Source organism: Oncorhynchus keta, chromosome 5, assembly GCF_023373465.1.
Source record: "Oncorhynchus keta strain PuntledgeMale-10-30-2019 chromosome 5, Oket_V2, whole genome shotgun sequence".
NCBI classification, from domain to species: Eukaryota; Metazoa; Chordata; class Actinopteri; order Salmoniformes; family Salmonidae; genus Oncorhynchus; species Oncorhynchus keta.
The window spans coordinates 19,845,369-19,867,510 of NC_068425.1; the positions used below are offsets into that span (position 1 = coordinate 19,845,369).

At 40.9% G+C, this 22,142-nt stretch overlaps 1 protein-coding gene across 1 annotated transcript in view; it reads left to right on the forward strand.

The window, feature by feature from the left end:
- The window catches only part of LOC118384191 (ubiquitin carboxyl-terminal hydrolase 43-like), a 97,973-nt gene that overhangs the window by 60,564 nt on the left and 15,267 nt on the right, over positions 1 to 22,142 (forward strand). The window contains exons 8-12 of the mRNA XM_052519023.1: positions 7,552 to 7,663; positions 14,084 to 14,187; positions 17,199 to 17,276; positions 17,685 to 17,814; positions 20,935 to 20,944. Coding sequence (XP_052374983.1) covers positions 7,552 to 7,663; positions 14,084 to 14,187; positions 17,199 to 17,276; positions 17,685 to 17,814; positions 20,935 to 20,944 — 434 coding nt within the window. The remainder of the gene's footprint in view (positions 1 to 7,551; positions 7,664 to 14,083; positions 14,188 to 17,198; positions 17,277 to 17,684; positions 17,815 to 20,934; positions 20,945 to 22,142) is intronic.

Genomic DNA, 22,142 nt, shown 5'->3' on the forward strand with positions numbered 1-22,142 from the left:
GCCGTTGAATGTCAGATTCCGCTCTGTGAGGCACGTCGATCTACAGGTTGAACATGCTGAGATTGTAGACTCCTAAATTGATAGCGCAGTTTCTTTAGGCGATTTTACAGCTAACTAGCTACTGCACATGCTGAAATTGTCTTTGTTATTATTGTGTGTAGCTATGTTTGCTAGCCAGCCAGCCCATAAAGAGAGCATTGCATGTGGATTTTGTAGTCTATTTGAGCTACAACAGATTTCCACAACGATTTTCCATTTCGTTGCCAACCTTATTATAACGCCAAAATGAAACATTCGTTCGCAGAAAAATATTATTCTCACATATTAGTGTTAATTAACACTGTACATTAAAAGAATGAATGGTTTTGGATGGATTTACATTCATCTAATATCAAAATAATCATCAGAACTATGTATACTTTGAAATTGCATTAATTCCACATAGAAACGTAAAATAAATGATCCCGTATTCAATAACTACTGAGTGTACAAAACATTAGGAACCCCTGCTCTTTCCATGACTAAATCCCTATTCGACGGGATACGTTTTACTGGAGGAGCTCAGGTAATGTAATTATGTGCACAAGCACAAATCACCACTTCTGTCATTTTAGTCCGAATCTGCCATGTCAGTCATTTTTACCTGGTAGGAAGGTTATTATCCCTGCCCTAAAAACCTACTGTTTTTTAGCAAACTCCAAGGTCTGATAATACTTATCCCATGTGAATCGTGTTTAGCATGTGCTGCACCCATTTTGGGTAAGAACATGGGAACAAATTGATGCTTAAAACAATGTGTTATACATGTAACCTACAGATGAATGATCTGTTTTTTTCATATATCAACTTTCCTAGCGCCAATACTTCTCATTTAAAAGATGTTGTGGACGATATTGTGCCAATTAATTGATAAATTGGCAAATACGTATGCATTATTATTTTGACTTTCTCCCAACTGAAGGCCATTCATTAGGCCAATATTAGGCTACCCCTAGACATTTGAAATAACTTCACGCCTAGAAGAGCCTCCAGGCTTCTGTCATAATGGCCGATTGTGAATGAGGGAAAAAACGTATTACAGGGGTAGTTTGGTAAAACTAATCCGTTCAGAATCATCCTCTAGAAAAACGGATATGCTGGGGTAATTATTACATAACCGACAATCTATAGTAATATTAGTCCCGTGCAAATAGGGCTATAGACTGACCAGGTGAATCCAGGTGAAAGCTATGATCCCTTATTGATGTCACCTGTTAAGTCAAATTCAATCAGTGTAATTGAAGGGGAGGAGACAGGTTAAAGAAGGATTTTTAAGCCTTGAGACAATTGAGACATGGATTGTGTATGTGGCAAGACAAAATATTTTATTGCCTTTGAACGGGGTATAGTAGTGGGTGCCAGGTGTTCTGGTTTGAGTGATTCAAGAACTTCAATGCTGCTGGGTTTTTCACGCTCAACAGTTTCCCATTTGTATGAAGAATGGTCCATCCAACTGTGGGAAGCATTGGAGTCAACATGGGCCAGCATTCCTGTGGAACGCTTTCTGCACCTTGTAGAGTCTATGCTCTGACGAATTGAGGCTGTTCTGGAGGCATAAGGATGTGCAACTCAATATTCGGAAAATGTTCCTAATGTTTTGTACACTTGGGTGATTGAAATTATGTTGACTTTCATGTTTGATTAGACAAATTTTATTTGACCTTGTTTCAATGTCGATAGTAAAATGGTATGTTTGAATCAATGTCATTGTTTCAACGTCATGTTATCCACCTAAATAAAGAGGGATATTGAAATAAAATGTGAAGCCACAGTCCAACAATTCGTGCCGGAACATTGACTCTTACTTGTATATGTGGGCTGATTTAGTCATATTCTTCAACATAGAATTTTGGTTGAGATGGAGACGTGAATCCAACATTTTAATAACAAACATTTTTTAAATCCTTCATATACAAGACAATATCCAAAGGTAAAAGTGTTTTATTATCATCATGGATTTGTAATCCATTTACATTTGTAATTTGTAATTACATTTGTAATTTGTAATTCACAGGGCTAATGGTAACAACTTCTAAACTTCCCAAAATCCAATCAACCATGGATGAATGATAGTATACCTAGTTACACGTTGAAGTGATGGTGTCCTTTGTTGGGCAAATCAGATGTTAATGTAGCCGACATAAACCTAACCTCACTCTGAATTTACTTTCACATACAGCTTGGGTATGAAACGTTAGAGTTACTTTCAACTATTCTATGTTATTTAGGTATGGAAGCTGATCAATGTCTAAATGTGTTGACATGACAGCTCAGCTGAAACAAACCCAGCTTGTTTCCCAAGCTTAGCAGGGTACATAGAGGTAGGCATCTGGATGGTGGACTTGATCTCACTGATATTGAAACAATATCAAATAAAATGTCTAATCAAATCTAAAATTCAACATAATTTCAATATAGGAAGAAAAAAACTAGAAGTTTCAACGCAATTTCAACGTATACATAGTTCTAATGATTATGTTGAAATTAGATTGATGTAAGCACCTGTTAGTCAAGTTAAGTCAATGTATTTAAGTTAAAGTCTTACCCCAATTTCTATGTTTAACACTGGTTGAAATGAGATGAAAACAGTACTGGTTGATGACTTTTTTTTAAATCAATGTATTTTAATGATTATTCCATGTCACAACACATTGAAAAATGACCTTGAAACAATGTTGATTCAACCAAGTGGGCTCAGACGTGTCTCTGTCTCATCAGGTGAAGGGTGAAGATATTTGTGTGCCTAGAAAATGACATGTCAATTGCACTCTTTGTCTTTCTCTTATTGTCCTACAGGGAATAGGTTTGCAGGTTTCCTCTAACCAGCACAGTGTGAAATTTCCATTTCAGTGTCATTGCTTTGTTTAACCGCAACTCCAAGACATTCTTGTTGAATCTAATTAGTATAATAAAAAATTAGTTTAAACTGGATGCGTCTCAATCCACTGCATCCGCTGGTGTCGCACTTCCGCATCTGCAGTGAAGGGTAACAGCTCTAGAGCGAAAATCGGTCTTCTCACAAATTCGTCTGTAGAGTCCGAACAAAGCATGAGACTTTCACGAACACGATGGTGTTGTCCATTTTGCTCTACGACCCCTACACGTGTCTTGGAAGTCATCTGAAGTCAGTACAGCCGATTTGCCAACTTCTGTCTGTAGCGTCCGAGCAATTTGGTGGTCTACACACTAATATGACCCCTCTTTCGAAAGCTGAGACTCTCATGTATGTGTCAGTTGCTCACAACAAGAGTCGTCTGAAGGTCTCCCGGTACCAGTTGAAAAAGATTATGGGATTACAGTATAACTTCCTTTGGAAGTTTTGGGGGCACTTTCTGTTGTTCCAAGTAGTGAATCTGTTATTCAAAGCTTTTGTATGGGTTAATAGCAGTAAGGCCAAATAAAATTCGAAATCAAATAGCTAAATTAACCTTGGTATGACCTTCTTAAAACAATTCCATATATAACTTAGTAAAAGAGCTTAGAGCTTGCTGTCTAATCCATATCATCTCTGGACACGGCATGCTTTAGATGTGAGTTCCTTGCTGAGAACGTTCAAAGCCAGATTGCTAGTTGTAGTCTGAAATCCAGTCTTGTTTGTAGTAGCAGGCCACTTCATTCATATTGATTTAATGTATTTTGCATTTGCTTAGATGTTTCTTTCTTAGTGATCCCATCATTATGCACAGTGTGGAACAGGACAAACAAATCATAATGTGACCCATATTGATGCTGAGTCTTATTTCCATGCAGACAAACTGCCTGTTGAGGAGAGAGATGCGATGCGGATCAGTGGGAATTCTGACACATTTCATAGTCTCCATTGGATGATCTTATCACAAGTGTCAGATGTTTTTTGGATCAAATAACTTTCTCATTTGTTCTGGTCTGACAGAGGAAAATAAATCTGACTCTGTCATAAGCGTGAAATTATTATTAAGAGATATGAGCTATTTTTGCAATTTATTCCAAAGACTGCACAGCTAGAAAATGTGGTTCCTTGGAAGTTGTGGGTTAGTGAGCATATGTTTTTGGTTTCACAATGGTTGTGGGAACAAAGCCATACGTTTTGTGACTGGTAAAAAGGAATGTTTTTTCAACGTTCTGAGAACAGAAGGGAACATTTCGCCTGTTCTGGGAACATTTATTTTTAGGTTGCAGGGAGGTTCTGAGAATGTTTTACTCTGGTTCCTTGAAAGTTTTCCTGGAAGCTTTTATTAATACTCTGAGAACAGAAATTCTATGTTATTTTGAGGTTTTTGAATAACTTCCTTTCAAACTTTAGAAATACTCCTCAGTTTCATCAGCTGTTCTTAGACAATCCCACAGGTGAAGAAGCTGGATGTGGAGGTCCTGGTCTGGCGTGGTTACACGTGGTCTGCGGTTGTGAGGCTGGTTGGACATACTGTCAAATTCTCTAAAACAACGTTGGAGGTGGCTTATGGTAGAGAAATTAACATTCAATTCTCGGGCAACAACTCTGGTGGACATTCCTGCAGTCAGCATGCCAATTTCACACTCCCTCAATGCTTGAGACATCTGTGGCATTGTGTTGTGTGACACAAGTGCACATTTTAGAGTGGCCTTTAATTGTCCCCAGCACAAGGTGCAGCTGTGTAATGGTGTTTAATCAGCTTCTTGATATGTCACACCTGTCAGGTGAATAGATTATTTTAGAAAATGAGAAATGTTCACTAACAGAGATGTAAACAAATGTGTTCACAACATTTGAGAGAAATAAGATTTTTGTCCATATGCAAAAATTCAGGGATCTTTTATTTCAGCTCATGAAACATGGGACCAACACTTTACATGTTGCGTTTATATTTTTGTTCAGTATATAATCTTATTTTCTCTTTCCACGGAATTAGTCCATTGTGCCACCAGGATTGAGCTAACATGCCATATGTTTTTCCGCATACAAAATAAAATCTGTTAAGTTTAGTCTATTCAAACATACCCCATTTCATATGAAACAAGCACTCATTATGATCAGGCCGATTAGTGGGCGCGGCCAACACACCTGAACATACTTAACAAGATAGAGGATAAAGTTTTGTTAATGCTGAGAACAGAATGTATATGTTTTTAAATAACGTTCTTCGAAAGTTCTCTGAACGTTACTAAAGTCTTCTTGTGGTTTTTATGGAAAGTTTTCGTAACCCTCCCTCTGAAAAATGATTTTAAATAGAACCATGTTGAAACCTGTAGGAAACGTTATGCTAAAGTACTGAAATTCCCACAGAAGAACATTGTTTCTTAACATTCTTGGAACAATTAGAGAATATGACTTTAGATAGAACCATGGTGAAATGTTATGCTGAATTACTTTGTTTTTTAACGTTCTCTGAACTATTTGAGAATATTCCCAATGTCAAACCAGTTGGACAATGTTCCTACAGTAGAACATTACCAAAATTGAAAACATTTCTGTTTAAGTAATGAAATACCAAGAAATACCAAGAAAATAAGAATGTTCCAAAGCCAAGCAACAATCCTGTACCGTTCCCAGAAAGTTGTGGGAAGTTTGTATACAAAATAACCATAGAACATCCTGGCTCTCACCAAGCTCTAAGAAACATATGGTTCTCAGAACATTATGTGCTAGCTGGTTGGGGTCTGTTTTAGGTTCTTGCCCTGAGATGAACCCAAAATCATTTCATTTTGACCTGTGAGCTCTTTATAATTTATGCACTCTCTTAAAGCTGTGTGTGATACTCTTAGTTAATCAGGGGTTAGCTATCCTGACAATTAATTTCTTCAGAAAATATTTGTGAAATTGTCCTCTGAAAAAGTCTGTCTCAATGGAGCTAATTCTGTGTATTTCTGTAGTATGTCTTTAGATTGTTATCGCACCACTACCCCAGCTACGCTCCATTCTGCTGCCTTGGTTATGACGTTGGCAGGCTTGGCCATGCGCTAGTCCTCACAGCTGCCTTTGTTTTAGATGGATGATCCCACACAAAACTATCAGAGCGATCATCTGACGATCAACACTCACATCTTAAATTCATCCGTCTGAGTGATGCCTACCAGCAGCCCAGTGGACAATCTGTTCCTTGCTGTCTTCTCTGTGTACACTAAGACAAATAAAGCACAACGGTGCTTCAGAGACAACTAACAAGACTGTTGTAGTAGCTCAAGACTTTACAAGGCTACTGCTAAAACGGTGCCTCGGAGGCACCATAGACTGTGTGGGGATCATTGTGGGATGAACATGGACGTGTCTGTAAGGCAATTTAACATACTTCCAATCTTGCATCATTCTCAGGTGACGAGAGAGGGGTAGTACTGTGTACCAGGGCCTGCCATAGAGAGAGGGGTAGTACTGTGTACCAGGGCCTGCCATAGAGAGAGGGGTAGTACTGTGTACCAGGGCCTGCCATAGAGAGAGGGCTTGACAAGACTATGGGCCGATGATCTGAACAGCATAACAAGTCCTGGAAATAAAGGAACAAACACCTCAAAGCACAGAAAATGAAGGCTTTTTGTTGTGTTGTCTCTCTTTATTCCCTGGTTGTTTCAGCTGTTGCTCATAGTGTCCATGGAATATGGGTCTCAAATTACACAACAATCCGTGGAAAGTACAGTATGTTGAATGGAGGACAATGACATTAATGTTAACAATGTTGAACAGTGTTTGCGATAACTTAATGCACCTTGAGTATGTACAGGGTCTCCATGAGGTAATGAGACAACCCTTCATGAAACTATGATGGGTATTGAATTAAAACAGAATCCATATTTTACTTTAAGACTCAGATGAGAAATACATTTTGATAGGGTTCGTGCACTTTCACATAGACCTAATCAAGCTACATTCTGTAGTGAAGGCCAGAGAAATATTCACAAAATATTCAGTTTTGGGTCGTGCCAGATCAACGTACACTGAAGAAAACTTTTAATCTCAATTTGATAGATCATTGAGATGCACCTTGATTAACCCTGTGATGAATCCTCACCGTGGTGTTATCTCTCAATGATGTGTGTAAGCCTCAGCCTCTCCCAGTTAAAGATGAGGAGTTTATGACAGAGACATGGCCTTAATCTGAGGTCCCATAAAATGAAGGCATCATGTGATCCTTCAGCTCTGATGCAGGGCCATGCCTGTAATGTTGTTATAATGTATAATTATCTATGTGTGTCTCATATAGATACACTGTAATGAGAGCTCTGGTATAATGGTGATTATATAGGTGGAGTGTCATCCGTGACGATAGGTGAAGGGGGTCTGAAGACTAGTAAGAAACCAGCAACCTAAGCAGGGCTAGTGTGGTTCTTCCTATATGACAGTGTGAGAAGTGAATGCAGGATGTGTACTCTACTCTACTCCTTCTCTCACTGTATATTGATTAAACAGTCATTTGGGTCAATGAAATGTTAGTTGACCACAAACATGCTCATCAATGAAATACATTTTTTTGATCAGTTCACTTCATGTATCCCATTGATAACTGTCTAAGATCCTATCTCTTTTGACTGAATGGTCATCATGTGTTCCCATCTGCTCCTCAGGTTTGGACCTCCGTTCCTGATGAGGGAGGACCGCTCCACCTCCTGGGACCAGCTGCAGCAGAGCATCCTCAGCAAGCTCTACTACCTGATGATCAACGGAGCACAGGCCCAGGTACAACACTGGAAGACCATAGCTGACACACAGCTAATGGCTCAGCAACTCTCCAACCCTAACCTCTGACCCTGGGCTAGTGTGTTTTCTGCCTGTCATATCTCTCTATGTCTTGTCTTCTAGTACAGTATGGGCTACCTCTTGAGTATAAAAAAAAACACCTAACCAAAACTACATTATGGTATGTGCATATACAGTCAGGTTCAAAATTATTAACCCCCTTGATAAAGATCTCAAAAATGACTATATAAAATAAATAATTCACTGAGCTATATTGTATGCTACATTTTTTTTAAATAGTATTTTATACTAATACAATTGCTCTTAAAAATAGATATTTTGTCTAACAAGTAATATATTTTTTCTCAAAAAGTTAGGCGTCAAAATGATTGACACCCCTGTTTTCAATACCTTTCAATTCCTCACCTTGCGAGGTAAACGGCACTGAGCCTTTTATGAGTTGGAGAACACAATGGGAGGGATCTTAGACCATTTCTCCATACATAATTAATTTGGATCCTTAATAACCTTTGTCTGCGCTTATGGACTGCCCTCTTGAATTCAAACCACAGGTTTTCAATGGGTTTCAAGTCAGGAGACTGAGATGGCCATTACAAAATATACAATTTGTGGCCAATTATTTTCTTTGTGGATTCTGATGTGTGCTTGGGGTTATTGTGTTGCTGGAAGATCCAAACCAAGTGGCTTGTTTGCATTGTCTCCACCTTTGTTGGGGCAACCGCAGAACATTGGACAAACATGTAGTGATACAAATGCAAAAAAAAAACAGTCTGCTTAGATGCGCCCAGCTGTGTGACCTCAGATTGTGGTTCAGCGCAGCATAGCATGATGTTAATCATGTTGCTAAACAGCTTTCCAGTTAGTGTCTGACTCTGTCAGGCGGTTGCATGGCCACCAGACTGCCTGCATGTTTGTCTGTCGGTTTGCTAAAGACTCCTGATGTTTTAGAGAGAAAAGAAATGATAGGTTAGCATTCTGTGAAGAGAGGAGAGACAGAGATGCCATGAAGGAAGAGTGAGAGTGTTAAACTCTCAGTAATTCTCTGTATTGGATTTATCCTGTCCTTTTTTAAACCTCCAGTTGGCTATTTAATTAAAGTCTAGCTCACAAAATCAGAGTAAGGAGCCGACCTCAGCCAAGAGAGAGACACTCCAAATAGATGTTTTACCACAAAAATACAATTCTCTAGAGCATGGACAGATACGCATCAACCTGCATTTATGGCAGCAATCACTTACTTTCAAAAGTGGATTTTCTACCCGTATCTAATTTTAGACCACAGCAATGGAGTCCAATAGCAGCAGAGTGGCAGTAAGCCAGTCAGTCTTCCTCATTGGATCCTGATGTTGCCTCTCCGTTGCCTGACATCTCAGTCAGCATGGAGCTGCTCACTAGAACAGACAGGGTGACATGCTACGTATGCTACGCTCACCATTCAGATGACATGGTGTTGGTGACTGTGTATAATTAGAGAATAACAGCACCCCTGCTTGAGCAGGCTGTGGCTCAGACTCACAGCTGTAATTCATGACACTACATGATGTCCCCACAGTGACACTCTGTGAGGATGGGGAACTGATGAGATTTAATTGAAGATTCAATACGGGAGATGAGGAGATTTGTAAATGTGGAATGGAGAATGGATATTTGTCACACAGAGACAGACCATGTTACACAGTCACAGACAGATGATGTTATGGTAATACGTGAGGGATTAAGCAGAAATCCGTCATTGCTTAGATTGTAATGGGAAAGCATCAGAACATTATTCTCACGTGTAAATAGTGTTGCTATCTACCAAATCATAATGTTCTCGTAACACAAAGCAGTAATTAACCCAGGTAGATTTAAGACTGAAAGTTACTGAAAGCAATGATTTTCTCTTGGAGTGCGTGTGCTACTATAACAACTCTTGTGTTTAATTCAATATTGTTTGGTCTCCTCTTGCCTCATGCAGTGTTCTGGCCAAGACAGGTAGAAGCTCAGAGATGTATTGTTGCGTGGTGTTGTGTTTTAGCTGTGTTTTAGCTTCATCTACACAGCAGTCATTCTGACAGGGTATGATATTACTCAGAGCCAGACCAAACCTAGGTGCTTATTTGTTCATTTTCCCTCTCACTTACTCATACCTTCTCACACACCTGTCACACACGCACATACACACACACCTGAGCTGAGCCTCTTTCTGCTTCACACACACACACCAGAGCTTTTCATACATTCTTAGACTGTAGCCTGCAGTGGGTGGGATGCACACACACACACACGTGTATATACTGTATCTGTGTGTGGCATGGGTGGTCTTTGCATGTAGAAACAAGTCTATCATGCTAAGCAGAATACAGGGCTTAAACAAAGTGGCTAAGTACTAGATGAGAGGAAAACTAATTGCAGGTCCACTTTTGTCATCTTTCGTTTCAAGCTTTTGACAGGTAATTCACTTTGAAGACTTTGGGAAGGTTGAGGTATTCTCAGTGAAGCATTTCACAAAAAAACATCTCATGGAAAGCTGCCAGAGGGTAATGTGATAAACACTAGGACCTCAAATATGTAGCTGCTTTACACATGCATTTATAGAGGACAGTGTGACCCAGTGGGAAATCCATTCTTCTTCCATTTGAAACCATTCTGGCATTTCAGCTGGAGCAGAGTCATACGAGCAGTTAATGTGTTCTGTGTTCGCTATCTCAGGTTGAGCACAGATATAGAAAAACCCTCTTCAAGACTCTCTAAGGTATTTAGACAAACTGCAGGCCTCACAGATTCCTTTATGAGGTCTGGTTATTCCCCCGACGTCCTAGATTTTAGATCTAGTATCTTTATTCTAGGTTACCCCATGACAGGTCGGTGTTGAGCTGTATGCCCACACGGCATCCTAATGTACAGTCCCATAGCAGCTTTTGACATATAATTCCTCATTAGTATTGTCATTCTGTATACCTTTGCAAAGATGTGTCTTTTTTCATCGTTTTTGTTCATAATATAATGTCAATCCAAATGCATCAAGAGGAGAAGTGGATCCCCATTTTGGCAATCCATTTAAGGACACCCATTTTCCCGTTCCCTTAAGTTTAATTAGTCATATGTACAGGATACACATGCTGTACAGCGTCCAATGAAATGCTTAGTTGAAGGTTCCTTCTCGACAATACAACAACAATAAGAAATAATAAAAGATAACAATAAGAACAAAACATAATTGGCTCAGGAAAATAGAATAAACATTTTAGCATAAGTGTAATATAGAAAAGCACAATTTATAGTCCAATATTTACACATGTATCAGAGAAAGGGGGGATTAGGGGGGAAGTGTTGAAGTTGTGCAGTATTAGCAAAAGTAAATGAGATTCTGATAGCAGCAATTGGGGTGTGTGTGTGTGTGTGTGTGTGTGTGTGTGTGTGTGTGTGTGTGTGTGTGTGTGTGTGTGTGTGTGTGTGTGTGTGTGTGTGTGTGTGTGTGTGTGTGTGTGTGTGTGTGTGTGTGTGTGTGTGTGTGTGTGGTTAAGCGGGCGAGTGTTAAGAAGCGCGGTTTGACGGGTCATGTTTTTGAGGACGCATGACTCGACCTTCGCCTCCCGAGACAGGGGAGTTTCAGTGAAGAGACAAGATCGAAATTGGGGAGAAAAAGGATGTAAAAAATAGAAACTCTTGGTGTCCGACCTTATGCTTTGATACCGTCTGACGGACGGTAAGGGAGTGAACAGCTCATGTCTGGGGTGTGAGGGATCCTTGACGATGCTGCTGGACTTCCTCAGGCACCTTTTCAAGTACATGTCCCGTATGGGTGGGAACACGGCCCTGCAGACCACCAGCAACAGTGCAATATCTGAAAATGTGGGACAGTTAAACAGGTGGCATGAGTTTGTAAACCTTCTGACCACCCCTGAAAGTCAGAATAACCATGTTCCACATCATCATGGTGATGTGCCAAGTGGTGATGTGCCACACTTTGCTTCTTTAAAACTTGACTGCTGACATGCAAAATATTCTGGGACTGTATTAACAGTGGACTAATGAAAATAATAACAAAATATTGTTTTTGAGTGATTTTCTTTCTTTTAAGTGTTAAACAAACCCTGAGAGGGCTGTTAGACAGATGGGAGCTGCCCCCATCAGGATGATTGGAGAAACAGCAACCATCCCATTATTATTCCGCTATAATAATGGAAAGGTTTAGTCAATCTCATGATTTATGCCTGATGAATTTCAAAGCCATGCTATTATGTTATTAACTGATTCATTTACTTTAGTTTGTTTCTGACATGGAAAGTCAACATTTTCACACTCGTAGCAACAGCCATCGTAGAAATAGGAAATACCTTGAACATCTTTGCAATATTTACAGTATTTTCAGGATTGTAGTGTTTCAATCCTTTCAGGACGAGTCGGTTCAGTGTTCTCCTACTTACATAATGCCTTCACCACCTATTTTCGGTTCTCTCCTCTTCACAAGAATCAGTGTTGTTGTGTATCCTGGAATCTGGCCAGCAACTCACAGGAATTCATTTGAAGGAGAGGAAATCAATTTCATTTTCTGCAAAACACTCCAGAACATCCAATCCCAGCAGGTCTCTGAGTAATGAACACATTTCTTCTTCTCTTCTCATCTCGATTTTTCAGATGCAATCAAAACAGGCATAAAGAGGGTGATTATCTTTGGGATTATTGGGTGTTTCACATCGAAATTAACCTGTGAAACTTTGGAACTAGACAAAATATATATTTTTTGATTGATTGTGTTCCTGGTAGTACCTCCCAAACTGGAACAGTTCTCAGTAAACAGTCTCTCCTGTATATCTCGCAGAGATGAGGAGAAAACTAACACAAATCCTAATGATGATTCATTTGGAAAGACCCACCCGTTCCTAGCGTCCTCCAAGTTTGGTGCAGGGCCCCAAGCTTATCAAAAAGATTCAGAGGCTTTGGCCAGGAAAAATGTGGTTTGGAACTATTAACTCTCCAATGTATTGATTTGAATGCTTGGCTGCTCATCTTCTCTCTGGTGGCAGTATTTAAAATCAAATGTTATTTGTCACATTACAACAGGTGTAATGCTTATTTACAAGACCTTGACCAACAAATGCAGTTTTAAGAAAAATAGATGTTATGTAAAAAATAGAGCAGCAGTAAAATAACAGTAGTAAGGCTTTATACAGGGGGTACCGGTACAGAGTCAATGTGGAGGCTATATACAGGGGGTACCGGTACAGAGTCAATGTGGAGGCTATATACAGGGGGTACCGGTACAGAGTCAATGTGGAGGCTATGTACAGGGGGTACCGGTACAGAGTCAATGTGGAGGCTATATACAGGGGGTACCGGTACAGAGTCAATGTGGAGGCTATATACAGGGGGTACCGGTACAGAGTCAATGTGGAGGCTATATACAGGGGATACCGGTACAGAGTCAATGTGGAGGCTATATACAGGGGGTACCGGTACAGAGTCAATGTGGAGGATATATACAGGGGGTACCGGTACAGAGTCAATGTGGAGGCTATATACAGGGAGTACCGGTACAGAGTCAATGTGGAGGCTATATACAGGGGGTACCAGTACAGAGTCAATGTGGAGGCTATATACAGGGAGTACCGGTACAGAGTCAATGTGGAGGCTATATACAGGGGGTACCGGTACAGAGTCAATGTGGAGGCTATATTCAGGGGGGTACCGGTACAGAGTCAATGTGGAGGCTATATTCAGGGGGGTACCGGTACAGAGTCAATGTGGAGGCTATATTCAGGGGGGTACCGGTACAGAGTCAATGTGTGGGGGCTATATTCAGGGGGTACCAGTACAGAGTCAATGTGTGGGGGCTATATTCAGGGGGTACCAGTACAGAGTCAATGTGTGGGGGCACTGGTTAGTTGAGGTAATTGAGGTAAGATGTACATGTAGGTAGAGTTAAAGTAACTATGCTTAGATATAAATCGAGAGTAAATGAACAGAGAGTAGCAGCAACGTAAAAGGGGGGAGGGACAATGCAAATAGTCTGGGTAGCCATTTGATTAGCTGTTCAGGAGTCTTATAGCTTGGGGTAGAAGCTGTTTTAAGAAGCCTTTTGGACCTAGTCTTTCAGTGCGGTTATGACTGTAAAAAACAGTGCCAATTCAAAGGATGTTATTTCTGGGGGATGCTGCCTTTACAAGTCATTATTCAACCTCCACATCAGATGATAGGGCACTTTTTACTGACTACAAACCTTGATCTGTCCTGTGCAGTCAGGATTCAAATTATGATTCAAAGAACTGTGCTGTCCATCACCATATGCATGTCCACCAAGACCAGTGGGAACCCTGATTATACTGTACACTCATAGTTGTACATTACTCTAGTCCCTGCTCCTAACTCCAGTGGCAATGCCAATATTGATTCATTCAAAAAATGTTTGTCTTGCAGAATGCCAGAGTGCTGTTTAAGATCCGTGTGGTGGGAGGATCAGCGTCCTACAGCTACCTCTCCCCCCAGGATGGACGGCCGCTCTACCACCCAGCAGTGAACAGGTGAGACAGACAGCCTCTGCAGGCCACATACTGTAGCTAAGTGTCTGCGTGTCAGACAGTTAGGTAGTGAGATGAGAAGGTATGGCTGCGAACATGCGGTTCATCAAGCTAAAGTGAAGCAGTAGAGGTGTTCAAGCAAGTCTTCCAAGCATTTCAAGAGTAATGTGTCAAAACCACAGTTTCTTCCCTCTATAGTTTGTATGGGTAGTTCTTTACTGAGAGGCAGCCCATACGGTGTAGTGGATTATGTAATGCCCATTTCTTACCGCAGTGAAATATGCAGCCATTTTGTAAGGTTCTTTTTCAGGAGAGGGTGTCTAATATTCCACGAACTGTGGAAACTAATTGACATTTTAAAGGGCACTTTATCAAGGCAGAATTCCTCCAGTTGCTTAGAAATGTCCATTCATCCATTTGAATGGTTGCTGGGGGGCGTGGTGCTTTTGAAGTGCATGTGTGCACAGTATTCAGAACACTTCTATTTGATGATGGTGCTACAAGACCCATTCATGTATTGATATTTCAGTAATACTATTAAATTGCTGCACGAGTGCCCCTCAAAGGTTTATGTGATTTTGTTTAACCTTTAACAACACCATCAGTAAAAGCATTTAGCATTTCAATCAATAGCTTTCCCTTACTTTGGAAAATAAAGTGATAGGAAGGAAAATTCTTCTTCCAGCATATAGGTTGTCTGCTATCCGACTGTGCTCCTTTGACCAGCATAGATGCATTTATTCGGTTGATATTTTGTTGGTGTCCATAGCCAACCTTCATCACGGGCAGGGTTGTGTAGAGTCATAATAGAGACTGTGATGGTGGTAAATGAAAGCATCTATAGCCTGTGGAGAGATACATGTACTGTCTCTACAGATCTGAAATCTCCAGGGCTCATACTGAGAGGCACCCCATAGCCATGAAGATCACTGTGTAATGAAATTCTGTTTGAAGTGTTCGCTTGAAGAGTTCAACTGTCTTTGATTGACTCTCAGCCCAGAATATAATGTAGTTTACCTGAGGGACCCCCAGAGCACAAGATTCCTACAAACAGTCATAGACATTGTGATAGTGAACTTACTACTCTACTCTCTGCCAAGAAAACTGTAGACAATCTTGCCAAATGCTCTGAGAGATATTTCTGAATTCAAATACGGTTTAATTGAGTCGTTTTGAGACTGGATGGATCTCTCGAGGCCATTATAAAAGCACAACTGTCATAGAAAACATGCTTCATTGTAGTAGAGACTGAAAAATAAATTGTTTCTCTGTCCCCATTCCACCTCTTCTACTGCTCATGAATAACTAGCATTAAGGAAAATCCCCAATTAATCTGTCACAAATTGTTTAAAATCCCACCTATCATTTAAATCCTATTTATAACTGACCCAATTAGTGGAGCTGGGTTTCTGGTGGGGCTCTATCACACCAAGAATAGCCTCATTCATTGCTTCAGCTGTTAGGGTTTGGTAAGGCACATAAAACTCGACTTTTACATTAAATCAAGCTGATTCATAACATGCTTTAGGAAAGGAAAGGGAAAGGACCCCAACATGATGATATTCAATGCTGTCAGTGTTTCAAGGGGCCTACAGTAACGTTAACACAGACTCTGAATGAAAAGCTCATGTTTAACTACTTTCTTGACCTGCCGAAGATTCAACTCGGATCAAAAGGTCGTCTTTATTGTGCGTCTGATTAAATCACCATGGGAGCATACCAGAGTTGCATTCCTTTTTTCTTCAACTACTTTCTTACCATTGATTGTGCTTTAAACATATGTTGTTGTGTGAATAGTTTGTGGATATTCTGTTTATTCAGCCTCTGAAAACACACTTCTGAAAGCACTATCTCCAAATCCATGATCTGCTCCTTTTTTTGAATCCCAGTGTGGTGGATGTTTAATTGTAAGGTCCTGCTGACACCTAGTGGCTGTACAGAGTCTATAAATACATGCTGCTGCACAAAGGCCGTCTCTGAAAAGGTCTCTATGCCACATTTCCAATGGGGATTTACCCTGGTCTCTTACGCCAGAAGGCTCAGACTTTTCTGTTTCCATCTATGTGGGCTGGCACTTATGTCTCACGAGGCCATGGCTCTGCTCTGACTTGGAGCCACGGCAAAGCCCTGGGTACTTTTCAGCTGGCATTTACATGATGGCTAATTCTGAACTTTGACACCTTCTCGCAAAACTACAGTGTTCTTGAATGATGCAGAGCTTGAAGATTCTGCTCGCCATAAGTATTTAGTGCCACACTCCTAATGGAAACACAATAACTCTAGAGTTTACACCAGGGGTTCCCAAACTGGTTTGGCCCACGACCCCATTTTGATATATATAACACCATTGTAAAAAAAAAAAAAGTGATGAAATCAACAGCCAATATTTACTTATTTAATTGGGGCTATGACAATGTATTACAAATCAGTCTGATAATACTTTTGACAGTAATAATTTTCTATGATCTTCTGTACAGAAAATAACAATCATTGATGATGTTCTTTTCCCCTGATTTAGTGCCTGATCTTGTCCACTCTGTTCTAATAAGGCTTGTGGACATTGTAGAGGGAAACAGACACACATGTGTTCCTGAGAGTCTTATCTTTCAGTGATGGGGTCATAATATTTTGTATCTTAAACCGTTCAAAGGATAGAGCCACATTTGTAGGAAGAAAACAGAAACCTGACTGTTTATTACATCTAGTGGCTACCGGAGGTTACTGACATAGCCCCAGTTCTATGAACCAAGCATAATTTTTTTCCAGAGTTTCTCTTGTGACACCATTTTCAAATCTGGAGACCCCACATGGGGTTGCGACCCCTAGTTTGGGAAACGCTGGCCTACATTAACATAAAACACTGGTGGCCCACTGGTGAGGAGGGTAAGACTCAATGGGAAAGCACCATAACAAAATGTACATACAACCTGAATAATAGGTGAACAGTGTGCGAAGGGGATTATGCTGAAGTTTTACCTTGCTAATCTGATGACCTTTGACCCCTTTGTTCCCAGAGCTCTTAATCTCTGTGGCTCAGGAGGACCGCCCCATGTGAAGCTCATCATCGAATGGGAACAGAGAATAAAAGACTGGTCAGTCATTCTCAGTGACAGTCTATAACCTTCTAGCCCTGAATTATTGTAGACCAACTGTAATAATAAAACAGTATGTATGCTGCTGCACATGCCTTATTTTATTAATGCCTGGCAGCCTCTTTCTCTCTCTGTGCATGTTCCCAACTAACTGTCTGTCTGTCTGTCTGTCTGTCTGTCTGTCTGTCTGTCTGTCTGTCTGTCTGTCTGTCTGTCTGTCTGTCTGTCTGTCTGTCTGCGTGTTGTCCAACTGTCTGTCTGTCTGTCTGTCTGTCTGTCTGTCTGTCTCTGTCTGTCTGTCTGTCTGTCTGTCTGTCTGTCTGTCTGTCTGTCTGTCTGTCTGTCTGTCTGTCTGTCTGTCTGTCTGTCTGTCTGTCTGTCTGTCTGTCTGTCGTCGGTCTCCTGCAGCCTGTTTGGGAACATCCAGGAGGAGGTGGTGAAGGATGCTGAGAGTGTGAGAGGCCAGCATCAGCAGCACGTCCAGCAGCACAGTTGTACTCTGGACGAGTGCTTTCAGCTCTACACTAAAGAGGAACAGGTACATTATCTCCTACGGTCAGGCAACAACCACTGCTGAGTACAATCTGTTGTCTCACTATAGTCTACAAGGGTGTCAAACTCATTCCACGGGGGGCCTTATGTCTGCTGGTTTTAGTTTTTTCCTTTCAATTAAGCCCTAGACAACCAAGTGAGTTGAGTCCCTTACTAATTAGTGACCTTAATTCATAAATTAAGTCCAAGGGAGGAGCGTAAACCCGTAGACACTCGGCCCTCCGTGGAATGAGTTTGACATGTGTCGTAGGATCTTATGTACCAAACCCACTGACTGAATGACTGACGAGGAGCAAGGAAATCCTTCCTCCCTGTGATTTTCATTATATACTGTATTTTTGTTTATAGGGGAAACTGCCTCTAGTTTGAAACAGTCCTTTAAGGGAAATTCATCCAAATTACAATTACAAGAATCTTATGCTACCTTAAAAATAAGATGCACATTTGTTATGTGGGTGAACAATCCCTTTAAGGACATCATTATGGAATCCATAATGCTTCTTACAGACCCCCCAGTGTTATAAGATGCAATGTCAACCGTAACATCAAAGGATGTGAATGCTGTGGTATGATGCCAAGAACAAAATCTGCCTTCAGTCGAATCAATCAAGATGACCTGAGGTGGAATTAATCTTGCCAATTGGGCTGTTATTTTCCCGTCTGTGGAGTGTTGGTATTCTATTAGAGCTGTGAATGGACTGTGTTTCTGCTGGGAACTGTATGCTCTCGCTTAACTGTATCTACACCCAGATCGGTGTCTAAACGACTTATGAATCAGAATACTTCCTTCCCTTCGAATGGTTGATTGATCTTCCTGCTCCCAGTTATACTGTACCACAATATAGTGTTTACCGTCATGCCCCATCTCCATGCCCCTCCACACCTCGTTCCTAGGCCGTCATTGAAAATAAGAATTTGTTCTTAACTGACTTGCCTAGTTAAATAAAGGTACAAATACATTTTTGCAAATTAAAAATAAATAAATAAACATGAAGAGGTTGTTTAAGGGAACGTTCTGAATATCCAAATCAAATCAAATTTTATTTGTCACATGTACCGAATACAAAAGGTGTACAGTGAAATGCTTACTTACAAGCCCTTAACCAACCATGCAGTTAAGAAAAATACATTCAAAAAGTAAGAAATAATAGTAACAAATAATTTAAGCGCAGCAGTAAAATAACAATAGCATGGCTATATACAGGGGGTACCGGTACTATCAGGTATCAAGGTAAGACCCAAGTGCAGACTGTGAAGGGGCAGGCAAACGACAGGTCAAGGCAGGCAGGGGTCGATAATCCAGAGTAGGAGCAAAGGTACTGGGACAGGCAGAGTGGTCAGGCGTGGGGGGGACAGGGTCAGGACAGGCAAGAATCAAAAACCAGGAGGACAAGAAAAAGAGAGGCTAGGAAAAGACAGAAGCTGACAGGAACAAACGCTGGTAAGCTTGACAAACAAGACCAACTGGCACAGACAGACAGAAAACACAGGTATAAATACCCAGAGGATAAGTGGGGAAGATGGGCGACACCTGGAGAGGACAGGTGAAACAGATGAGGGTGTGACAGGTACAGACAGAGTCAATGTGCGGGGGCACCGGTTCGTCGAGGTAATTGAGGTAGTATGTACAGTTGAAGTCAGAAGTTTACATACTGTACACCTTAGCCAAATACATTTAAACTCAGTTTTTCACAATTGCTGGAATAGAGAATCATTCATTTCAGCTTTTATTTCTTTCATCACATTCCCAGTGGGATCAGAAGTTTACATACACAGTATTTGGTAGCATTGCCTTTAAATTGTTTAACTTGGGTCAAACGTTTTGGGTAGCCTTCCACAAGCTTCTTACAATAAGTTGGGTGAATTTAAGCCCATTCCTCTTGACAGAGCTGGTGTGACTGAGTCAGGTTTGTAAGGCCTCCTTGCTCGCAAACGCTTTTTCAGTTCTGCCCATCAAATTTTCTATTGGATTGAGGTCAGGGCGTTGTTATGGCCACTCCAATACCTTGACTTTGTTGTCCTCAAGCCATTTTGCCACAACTTTGGAAGTATGCTTGGGGTCATTGTCCATTTGGAAGACCCATTTGCGACCAAGCTTTAACTTCCTTACTGATGTCTTGAGATGTTGCTTCAATATATCCACATCATTTTACTTCTTCATGATACCATCTATTTTGTGAGGTGCACCAGTCCCTCCTACAGCAAAACACCACCAAAACATGATGCTCCCACCCTGTGCTTCACGGTTGGGATGGTATTCTTTGGCTTGCAAGCCTCCCCCTTTTTCCTCCAAACATAACGGTGGTCATTATGGCCAAACAGTTCTATTTTTGTTTCATCAGACCAGAGGACATTTCTCCAAAAAGCAAGATTTTCTTTCTGAAGTCTTGGCTGATTTCTTTAGATTTTCCCATCATGTCAAGCAAAGAGACACTGAGTTTGAAGGTAGGCCTTGAAATACATCCACAGGTACACCTCCAATTGACTCAAATGATGTGAATTAGCAGTTAACAAAAATACATTCAGAAACTTCTAAAGCCATGACATCCTTTTATGCAATTTTCCAAGCTGTTTAAAGGCACAGTCAACTTAGTGTATGTAAACTTCTGACCCACTGGAATTGTGATACAGTGAATTTTATAAGTTAAATAATCTCTTCGTAAACAAATGTTGGAAAAATTACTTGTGTCATGCACAAAGTAGATGTCCTAACCGACTTGCCAAAACTATAGTTTGTTAATAAGAAATTTGTGAAGTGGTTGAAAAACGAGTTTTAAAGACTCCAACTTAAGTGTATGTAAACTTCCGACTTCAACTGTACATGTAGGTAGAGTTATTAAAGTGACTATGCATAGATAATAACAGAGAATAGCAGCAGCGTGAAATAGATTGGGGGGCAATGCAAATAGTTTGGGTAGCCATTTGATTAGATGGTCAGGAGTCTTATGGCTTGGGGGTAGAAGCTGTTTCGAAGCCTCTTGGACCTATACTTGGAGCTCCGGTACTGCTTGCCATGCGGTAGCAGAGAGAACAGTCTATGACAAGGGTGGTTTTTTAGGGCCTTCCTCTGACACCGCCTGGTATTGAGGTCCTGGATGGCAGGAAGCTTGGCCCCGGTGATGTACTGGGCAGTACGCACTACCCACTGTAGTGCCTTGCGGTCGGAGGCCGAGCAGTTGATATACCATGCAGTGATGCAACCCGTCAGGATGCTCTCGATGGTGCAGCTGTAGAACCTTTTGAGGATCTGAGGACCCATGCCAAATCTTTTCAGTCTTCTGAGGGGGAATAGGTTTTGTTGTGCCCTCTTCACAACTGTCTTGGTGTGCTTGGACCATGTTAGTTAGGTAATAGAGGTGTACGGGAACTTCAAAGCCTGTAATTTGGTTTATGTAATACGCTTATGAAGTTGACATGTGCGATAGATGTCTAGAACATGTCCTCCTCAAGAGCCTTCTCTTCGTTTCTTCCTGAGCATTGTTTGATTCCTATGTCTGCTTCTGATAGGAGTGAATCATTTCTCATTGCCATTCATGAGGCAAATGACTAAGCTTTCTTTAGCTCCATTCGTGACCAGATTAGTATCCTAGACTGAACATGAAGGTTATTGGATACAGCTACCTCCATCTCCTTCCTCCACTCTTCTTCATGCACACTAATCAGAGGGATTAGAGTGCCGGAGGCGGTCGCCCCAGCAACAGGTTGTGAAAGTGACTGATAAATTAGGCTTCACATACTGTTCTGATGAAACAGACACGGTCTCATGCACAGAGCTATCACTGAAGACCATCGCAACCTGTATCAGACCACATTTCATGTCTTAAACATTGTCCACCAGCTTCAAACTGCTTGAAAACAATATTTTTGGTTATTGAAAATATATTTCACAGCGATTTAGATTGTACAATGATTCCCTACACTATTCAGTGCTTGCTTTCTCACATAAACTGAAATTGAGCAAACAGTGTAGAATTTTTGCAACCAGGAAATTAGCGGTTTTCGCTAGATAATACAGCCACAAAGTCGGAGCAGCTGCCGCTCCGGCGGGAAATATCAATAGGAAAAGCACACAGCCAATCACAAGACTGGTGGGTAAGTAATACTGTCAAACATTATCATTCCACAATTAGCGGCAGATATATTATGGACATTTTCTGAAATTACAATACAAAAATGTAAAAGGTTGATTGAGGGACAAGATTTCTTTTTTTTTTTACATGGATGAATACTCTCTCTCTCCCTCTCCCTCTCCTCTCCCCTCTCCCTCTCCCTCCCTCTCTCCCTCCCTCCCTCTCCCTTCCTCCCCCAGCTGGC